Source organism: Choristoneura fumiferana, chromosome 13 (genome assembly GCF_025370935.1).
Source record: "Choristoneura fumiferana chromosome 13, NRCan_CFum_1, whole genome shotgun sequence".
Classification (NCBI taxonomy): domain Eukaryota; kingdom Metazoa; phylum Arthropoda; class Insecta; order Lepidoptera; family Tortricidae; genus Choristoneura; species Choristoneura fumiferana.
Genome location: NC_133484.1, coordinates 19,140,481 through 19,150,735, shown reverse-complemented (window position 1 = coordinate 19,150,735; position 10,255 = coordinate 19,140,481). Strand labels below are relative to the sequence as shown.

General features: G+C 38.3%; 1 protein-coding gene across 1 annotated transcript; it reads right to left on the bottom strand.

Moving 5' to 3' along the window:
• Nucleotides 1-1,729: 1,729 nt before the first annotated feature.
• On the bottom strand, nucleotides 1,730-3,090 carry LOC141434279 (uncharacterized). The gene has a single exon (XM_074096676.1). It carries the CDS (start codon nucleotides 3,088-3,090, stop codon nucleotides 1,828-1,830), a length of 1,263 nt encoding a protein of 420 aa, XP_073952777.1. The 3' UTR covers nucleotides 1,730-1,827.
• Nucleotides 3,091-10,255: the final 7,165 nt, after the last annotated feature.

Here is a 10,255-nt window from a genome sequence, read left to right as displayed (position 1 = left end):
ATATAAGCACATGGTATTTCTGAGCATGGAGCTGTTGACACCGAACAAAAAACCTGGTTTAAGAATGAGAACCAGTCGGTGCATTCAGTGATTACCCGTTCTTGAGCCTAGAAAGGGGTCAGGTGAGTGAGAGAGAGCAAAATAATGCACCGGTGGTATTTTACGGAGCTGTCAAAGCTGGGGTTTTTGACCTGAACCCATGAATAATCATAACATAAACAATTATAATACAAGCGAGTTTTAAAAAAGAACGCAATACAACTGTGCTTTTAAAAGTAGTATACTTACACATCAAAAAAGTCTTGTTCAGTCAGTCAGTAATAATATGGCTGGCTATATTGAAATGTTACTATATCTAGGGATAAAAAACATCTCTACTCTGGGCACTTTTGACGAGAGTATTTGTCCATATCTAAACCGATTGTCAATCCGTTCAATACGTATTTTATTTCTCGTTTACTAGCTGTAAACAGACCCATAATGGGCACATACAAAATAATATTTACATTATTATAAATCTTATCAAGTTATCAGTGTTAAATCGAATTTGAAGTCAACGTGTCTGTTTTTAAAAGTCCTCATTTTGATCTTTATTTAATAGATAAAAATAACAATGAATTGTCTTAATTACCTTTACTGTTCCCCCTCTTTACCCCTTCTAATGCTTATCCACGCTCGTGTTATTAATACTCAATTAAAGTGAATATTGTTTTAGGGTCCCGTATTCGATCGAAGGATGACAAAGGAACCATACATTGCCCGTCCGGCAGTCCGTCACAGGGCTGTATGTGTGTATTAGATACACAGCTAGAAATTACACGTTATGTGTACCTAGGGATTTCTATTGATCTCTTAGATGAAATTTGGTATACATTTACATATAGATTGTTTCCCGGGTAAGGATAAAGGACAGTTTTTATCCCTGACAATTGCATAGTTCCTACGGGATAGCAATAAACGAAATCTACGCATACGGAGTCGTCAGCAGGGTCTCAAATATCCAATAGCCAAGTGCGATTTTGAACATGAATCAATCAATCAATAAAATCATCAACATAATCATCATAATCATCGGGTCAATAAGATAAGATAAGATAAGATAATTTATTCAATAATTTGCAGTACAAAATAACAATAAATACAATGTTTTACAAAATTCTATGTAACACGTTATCCTGCACTAGAGTTACTAGAAAACTCTGTATCGCAGGCTTAAAGCGCTAGTAGATAATTAAATTAAAAATAATTTATCTAAGCTTAACAGTGCCAATAGATATTATGAAATTATCACATAATTCATAATCATGTACGATAAATGCAATTGATTTAACATAGTGCCTCTAAATAAGACCGGTCAATTTTATTGTGCAAACCAATCTTTGTGCAATCAATAACCAAGTTGTCAATCAACTTGTAAAGGCCTACAACCGTAATCAGGTCAACGCCAAAAAAATAATATTTATTCTAGCCCAATGGCACACATATTTTTAAAACTTATTAATTAATTAGAAAATGAAAACTTAAAAAGGTAAATAATTTACAATAAAGTATAAATAAATACAATGAATAAAAGAAAATAAAAAATAATAATAAATAAATGATCGTCAGTACAAAGCTAAATCTAAATAAGCCGAGTGGAAGTTTGCTGATATATAAGACAATACATTATAATAATAAAAAAAAATTGAACTTGCTTAACTTAAGTAAAATTTAAAATTTATGTTATTAGGTCAACAATGTGGCCATTGTCTACTTTACATTGTACACTATACTAGAAAATTAACAGTATGTATACTAAAATGAAGTTTAAATTATGATTCTGAAAATTTATTGTGATACAGATTGTGGTGATGAGTTGCCTTCATAATCAATTGTACTGATGTATCTTTTTTCAGCCATAACTTTTGCCGGACAGACAGCATCACCTGTGATATGGTTGCTTGGTTTTTTAAAACGCAAGCAAGTAGCGCACTTGGCATCGTCTGTCTTTTTTTGACATTCTTTTATGGTGTGGCCTTGTTCGCCACAGTGGCCGCAGGTGACCGTTGACTCCCGGCAAAACTTGGCAGCATGACCATATTGTTGACACTTATAACATCTAGTGACCAAAGTAAAATCTCTAACAGGGCAAGATGACCAATTAATAAACACTTTGTCTTTAGTAATTAGGGCTTTACGTATAGCAGCAGGCACTTCTATAATATAATTACAAGTTTCAGAGTCCTTTTTTCCCGACTTGTGGCTGATCTTAATGGTGTCGAAAAACGTATCGTAACTATCACATTGAGGATTATCGGCTAAGTTTTGGTGGTACAAACAGGAAATGACTTCGACTTCAAGCATGGATGTGGGCACTCCTATAACTACTATTCTAGGCCTACGTTTCTGCGTTTCATCGATCGTAAGGCCTGAGTTTTTTATCTGGGCGGATTGTTTTAATTTCTCGATATCCTCCTTTGTTTCTGTGCTAATTACGACGCCACCATTCCGAGTCTTGCGCAAACCTTTAACGTGCAGCTTCATCTGTTCGGGGTTAATCAGTTTTTGGACAAGAGATTTCGTCTCATCGCTGGATTTCAATTTGTCGTTGGGATAGATGGTCACAGAGTTATCACGTTCCGGCTGTATGAAATTATTAGGACTTCTTTTCACCATATCAGCAAAAGAAGTCCCCTTCGTGGATGGTTTTGCTGACTCTTGAATACTCAGCTTGAGGTCCTGGAGCTGTTGTGAAAGTTTAAGGTCTCCCTGTAAGGTCTGGACAGATGAATAAGCTTGCACGGCTTTCTGCTTTATGGACTGGTACGCCACTGCCATTTGAGATGTTCCATGACCTACTTTTCGACATAAATTGCTGATGCGCAATTTCTGTTCCGTGTTCAGCTTTCCAGCTTCTGAAATGGCGCACACCTCATTTAGGCAGTCTTCAATAGTCTTCATCCAGTGTTGTATTTCTGGAGTGGAAATAACGTCAGGCCTTTCATCGTCTTCCTGGTGGGGCTTCGGTGCTGCGGGGCGGGGCGTGGGCGCGGGCGCGGGCGGCGGGGAGCGAGCGGTCCTGCTGCTCCGGTTAAACGGGCTATTTTCCATGTTTAGACTTAAAACACCACAACACTTAACACATACCTAAACGCATGACATGATTACAAGGTCACGACTCAGCATACGATTATTTAAATATTTTTACAACTAATCGACACGTCTGTTCTTAACGAAGATCCAATAATAAGATATATAATAGATCAATATATTTAATATGAGCCAAGTGCGAGTTGGACTCGCCCATGAAGGGTTCCGTAGCAGCAAGTTACATAATATAATTTTCGTTGGAAGTTTGCATGGAAGTGTACATCATATTTTTTTTTAGTTTTATTCTAGTTTTGTGTGAAAATCTTAATGCGGTTCACAGAATACATCTACTTACCAACTTTCAACAACTCTTATAGTTTCGAAAAAAAGTGGCTGTGACATACGGACGGACAGACAGACAGACAGACATGACGAATCCATAAGGGTTCCGTTTTTTTCCATTTGGCTACGGAACCCAGAAAGACTATGGGCTGCTAATATTTAGCCTAGGAGCAGGGCTCAGCTAAGACTGGATTTTTAGAGCCACAATCCCACTGATATTATAAATAAATACGACAGTTTGTAAGTATGCTGTAGATTTGTTAGGTACTCATTCACGCTAAAATGGCTGGCTGGATTTAGATGATATTTCAAATGTAGATAGCTGGACAACTGGAATAACACATAGACTACTTTTATCCCGATATTCCCACTGGATCGGGATAAAACCTCCAAATCGCAACCACTAGGATTAGAGACATGAAATTTGGCGCGGTTTCGGAATTCCCACGGGAATTCTGTAGAATCCCGGAAGTTCATTTCAACAGCCGGCTGATCTGGGTCTAATGATTTACGCGTGCGAAGCCACGGGTAAAGTGAAGTAGCGTATATCCATACTAATATTATAAATGCGAAAGATTGTGTGTTTGTATGTTTGTCCGTCTGTCACGTCGAATCGGAGCGACGGATCGACGTGATTTATGGTATAAGTAATAGAGATAGTTTATGGGTCAGAGAGTGACATAGGCTAATTTTTATCCCAGTAAAATGCACAGTTTTCGAGGGAACAGCGCGCGATAACCGATATCCACGAGGGCGAAGCCGCGGGCAAAAGCTAGGTTTGACATACTTACTTCATGTAATGTGGTCGAAACGTCGAGGTTTCTGCAAACGTAAATTCATTGTTTCTCTTTAGGATTTAACAATAACTTCTGTCACATTTAGTTGAGTTTAGTTGATCACACTCGCAGTCTTACAGGATACAGGCTCAGCCTAGTCTGGAGTCTGAACCACATGAACTGTAATAAGTGTACTTTGCTAAATAAACTATTTTTTTATTTTTCATCACACTTGCTCGTAAACAGTGTCAAAACATGAAGGCTACCTTGATTGCAACCCCCCAAATAAAACCCTCGACCTTAATGTGCTTGTCATGAAACCCGTGGTCGGTAAATAAGTCATTGCGCGTACACATTTTGTTGTCATGAAGCCCAAGGTCGGTCAATGAGTCCGTGCCCGTACTGATGGTGCTGCGCGCGCTGCTGTACATGGTGTAGCAGCAGGACCACATGCACACGCGGCTCAGGCACATGCTGAGGGAGGGGGAGGGCGCCCATGCAGCGCTGCCAAGAGCGCAGCCTATGGTATCGCCAATATTTGGAACAATTATATATTTTCTTTAAGAAATATAAAATTTTACTCGCAAATGTGATGAAAAACATTGTATGTCGCACGGGCGGTACTAGAATTACGAACATCGACTCATTAAAGCCCTCAGTCTTCGACTTCGGGCTTCTAATAGACTCTCGTTCGTAATTAATTATTTACCGCCCTTAAGACACAATGTACTATTATTATTTCATTTTAGGAAAATATTACTCGTGTGTGTTTAGCGTGATAGTCCCGTCTGTGGTATTTTAATTATGAGTGAAAATCGCGAAAGTTTTAAACATCATATTCTTACTTATAAAATTGAACGGGACCTCCGGTGCACGAGGCCGACCTGCGTTTATATTTGGCCAGATTTATTTATAGATACGGTCGAGTTGAATGACCATTTTATTGGCCATGCATTTCTTCGCTTCAAGAAAAAATACGAAACATGACTGCCCAGATTTCTGCTATGATCCCAACCTATATACGTTCCTTTGCTGGGCACAGGCCTCCTCTCAGAATGAGAGGGCTTGGGCCGTAGTGCCGATCGGGAAGTTCACACACACCATAGAATTGCTTCGAAAGCTTGTGCAGGTTTCCTCACGATGTTTTCCTTCACCGTAAAGCTCGTGGTAAATTTCAAATGTGTTTCGCACATAAATTTCGAAATACTCAGATGTGCGAGCCCGTCCGAACTTGAACCCGCAAGCCTCTGCTTGAGAGGCCATTGGTCATACCACTGGGCTGTCACGGCTTTTTTACTGTATTTAGGTAATTGATTCTTCGGAAATTTCTTTTAATATTTGCATGAAGTTTGTATGACAAAATTTCGCCCTCCGAGTTGTTCTAGGCAGGTTAACGTAGAGATTTTGCAAATCAATATTTTACTCAAAAGACCACAAGCGAAGATCGGTCGTTTGGGAATTTTATGGTCAAATAAAAAACACGCAACACATACGTAGAACCAATATATTAACGTGACACGTTAACTATTTAAAACAGATTGTTAATAGTAAAAATATTAAACAATAATTATACCACAATTGTATAAAACCACTGTATTAAAATTTTCCGGTTGAATGATTTATTTTATGTATTGTATTATATTGTGTTGTAACTCTTTATTGTTCATAAAACATATGAAAATTACAATTAACAATAGAAAGAGATGTACAAAGGCGAACTTATCCCTTAAAGGGATCTCAAAGTTAAAGTCAATATCTTTATTCAATGTAGGCTATAACAAGCTCTTTTGAATGTCAAAAAAATCTACCACCGGCTCGGAAAAACCTCTGTTGAGAAGAATCCGGCAAGAAACTCAACGAGGTATATTCTTTTAAACAGAATAGATGTTCTCTTCCAGTTAACCTTTGAACGATAACCTTTGTTATGATATTTGAATTGGTACTGGCGTTTACATAAAAATTCTGCGTGTATTAAGTATGTTCGCTCAAAGGTTATCTACTCTGACTCGTTAGTATCGAACGTAAATATGATTGAAATTCAATGCCTAAATTACTATTATGATAGCTTATCAACCGACATTTTACAAAACAATTAAGAGTTGCATCAATGACTAGAAATTTCAGTATATGTATAAAGTACTCTGTGACTAGAAATACCTACTGCATGCGAGTGAAATAACCTTGGACTGCGTATAAGGGCTATTAGTTCTTATACTAGGTGGTAGGACCTTGTGCAAGGTCCGCCGGGATTGCTACAACCATCTTACTCGCTAATCCTGCCTGCTTGCACTGTTGTGCTTCAGCCGGTGCGGCGTAAGGTAAGGCTGCCGGTGCATCCCATCTTAGGCCTCTAGGTTGGCAACACGTCTGCCATACACCTGTTGTTGCAGATGTTTATGGGCAGTGGTGATCTCTTACCATCAGGAGACCACTTGCTCGTTTTCCATCCAGTCGTATAAAAAAAATACTGTGCTTGTACTTGAATTTTCATTCAGACTACACGTCTGTAGCAAGTTTCAAGTCCATGCTATTATTTGTTGAAGAGTTCCGTCTTGCGGAGACGATTCTGGCCGGACGACGGGGCTCCGCCTCGCGGAGCTCCGATTCCGCTTTATTAAGATGCTTCGTGCCTTGACGTAATACTAACCTAACCTAATTTTTCTATATTAGATTCGTTTTTGTTATAATTTACATTTAGGTCATAATTCATAATTATCATCGCTTAAAATCATCTTCGCTTTTTGGGATTTTGTAGCGTTAGGGTTTTCAATGTTAGGACAAAGAATATTGTGGCATTTACATAGCAAACGCCGTACACATAGCAAACGTTATTATGGCAAAAGATCATTATGACGAAAGTTGTTACGGATTTTGAAATTAGGACGAAAGATATTATGGATTCGAATATAGACCCGAATTTCTACAATTAGGTATGTGAGCCAATATGGACCATCGCCAGACTTACCTACGAATATTGCCGCTAGCCACATATTATCATGCATCGCACAACATTGTAAGTATACCTATAACATAAACGTAGTGTACATGGCAATAACCCATAAGCATGTAGCGTATGACCTCGATAATGTGAAGTCACCAGTCTAGAACCTGTTTGTACCTACGCACCTGAAAAGCAATAGAAAATATGCAATCTTTTTTTTATTCAATTAAGTTAATATATCTTTACTATGTTTACCCGTGGCTTCGCGCATGTAAATCATTAGATCCGTGTTGAATTTAAATTACAGGATTTTCTCAATTCCCAATTCTCAAAAATAACATCGCGGATTTCATTGTTTACATAAGACTTTCACGCCAAATTTCATGTTTCTAATCCTCTTCTAATCATTTAATCCCGATCCTATGGGAGTTCCGGGGAATAAAAAGTCACATGTGTTATTTCGGATATCTATTTAAAACAATACACCATTACACACAACATTTCATCCCCATCCAGTCATTTTAGCATGAAGGAATAACAAACGAAAATTCCCCTTGGAATCCCCCAAAAAAACATCGTGATATTAAAATTACATTAATGACATTGCATTACAAACAAAAGTGCCAAATTTCATGACTCTGTGCATTTTTCATGATATGATAAGTAAGAATTACAAAGGACTGACAAGGAATTGGTAAGGATTAGTAAGCATCAGTAAGGATTAGTAGGGATTAGAAAGGATTAGTAGGGATTAGAAAGGATTAGTAGGAAAAGTAAAGATTAGTAAAGCGTGGCAAGGATTAGAAAAGACTAGCAAGGATTAGTTAGGATCACCTAGGACTAAAAAGGATTAGTAAAGCTTAGTAAGTGCCAGTAAAGAGTGGCAAGGATGAGTAATGATTAGTAAGACTAATAACTGGCAAGGATAGTAAGGACTAGTAAGGATTTGTTAAGATAGTGCGAATTAGTAAATACTGGTAAGGATAACTAAGGATTAGTAAGCATCAGCAAGGATTATAAAGTAATAGTAAGGATTTGTAAAGATTGTTACAGAGTGGCAAGGATTACTAAGGATTATGGTATATAGGCCAAAGATGATGATGATGATTAAAATGCAGTGCAACAAATCCTTTAACTAGTTCGAGGGCAGCGCATATAAAGAAGGTAATCCAATCAGACTAATCGTAGGTGAGTGACCGCTTTCTGACCCCCTTCAGACAAATAGAAATAAAAACATTGCACTTTAATTGATTGCGCTTTTAATTGCTATTACAATATTTATTTCTCAATTGAGATAATAGCTATCACTTCTTTAGGAAATATCGTTTTTCGACCAAGCAAAGTATGGCTTCGATATAGTTCAGTTCAGCAATACAATGACGCCACATAAAAATTCAAAAGAGACCTCAGGGGTCATTTTCTAAAATTACAAATGAATCTAACGTATCTTGTGTGTGTGGCATGTGATGGGTAGCTGCGTACCATGTTTTACTTAGTGTTATGGAAGGCCAATGTTTGATAACAAATTATTAGCTAAATTTTCCGTGTCACATTAAGTAAAAGTATTTACATTACCTAGTTTGTAAAAGTTCAGCAATAACGGGTGTTGTAAAACATTTTCATCTGTTGAGTTTTTTTTACTAGGACTGCGTCACGCGTCGGGTTGTTCAGTATTGCATGTCAACTAGGATCCACATCATATCAGCGTCCAAGTCAACTTCTATGGCCCGACGAATGCTGAGTGGATTCCTTTTTCATAAGAACGTAAGTATTTGGATAGTTATTGTTTGAATGTTTGCTTGTTCCTATTGATTATGTTAGCTACGAAATTTTTATTTTTTATTTTTACAAATATAAAAAACAACCTTAGACAGAGATGTAGCGACTCCTAAGCCATCCAAGGGACAAATCCACCAACCAGCGTCATGGGCACTTCGTTACTTGCAAATCTTGGACGGCTTTTGTTTAACAACACCATGCCTTTTTAACTAGCCTGGAAAAGTTTCCCACTGCTGGTCAAAGGCCTCTCCTCTTGACCTCCACACCTCACAGTCTGGCGCAATGCCCAGGCTAATCTCTTGCATATGCGTCCAAATCTAGTCTAGATTCCTGTCCAGCGGTAGTGTAGGGGTTATAGCACGCAGCACGGATTGCTGAGGACCTGGGTCCGATTCCCAGCGCTGGTCTCTTTTTCTGGTTTTTCTGTGCATCCATGTCTCAGTTTGCATTTTCGGTAGGAATAATAAATAACACAAAAAAAACAGTTACACAATAAGAAGAAACAAAAATGACAAAAAAAGAAAGAATAAATTATATAATAAAGTGAAATAAAAACTACTCCATACCCGTCCGCGTCGTACTTGGCCCATTTGCCCCGTTGTATGGCTAACGAGACCCGCTGGACCAAGTACGACCCGGAACGGGGGTCACCCCCTCTGTCCCTCATCCTGCGCCCCAATTCCCAAACCAACGACCTGGCGTCCATCCCCCAATACATATTATATACTTAAGCTGAAGTAAAACTACAAAGTAGACACGTCGTCAAGATTTTCCTACGACACTGGCCACATTAACTTTCGGAACTACTATTATTTTTATAATTTACTGAGTTTTATTGTAAGTTTTATTTATGAAATATTATAATAATGCACTATCTCCGTATACTAATGTTATAGCAATTCAATGGTGTGTGTGAAGTTCCCAATGCGCACTGGGCCCGCGTGGGATCTATGGCCCAAGCCCTCTTGTTCTGAGAGGAGACCTGTGCCCAGCAGTGGGACGTATATAGGCTGGGATGACGTTATAATAATGATTGAGTTAGATAGGTACAACTGTCTAAGGATAAAAAATGCCCCTACAGGCATTTCTGATGAAGTAATACGAGTATAGGCGACCTTATCACTCTCTTCCAAGTAACCTTTTATAACACATACATAGGTGTGCGTAAAGCCCGGTTCACATTTATCTGACGTCTAGACTCGTGACCATGGCCACTGCAATGTTGCCAAAACGTCGAAGTAAATATTACTCGTGTGTGTCAGCGTGATAAGTCCCGTTGGTGGTATTTTGACTATGAGTGAAAATCAGGACGGTATCTGTTTCATACATTTTACATGGTTGCGTTCAC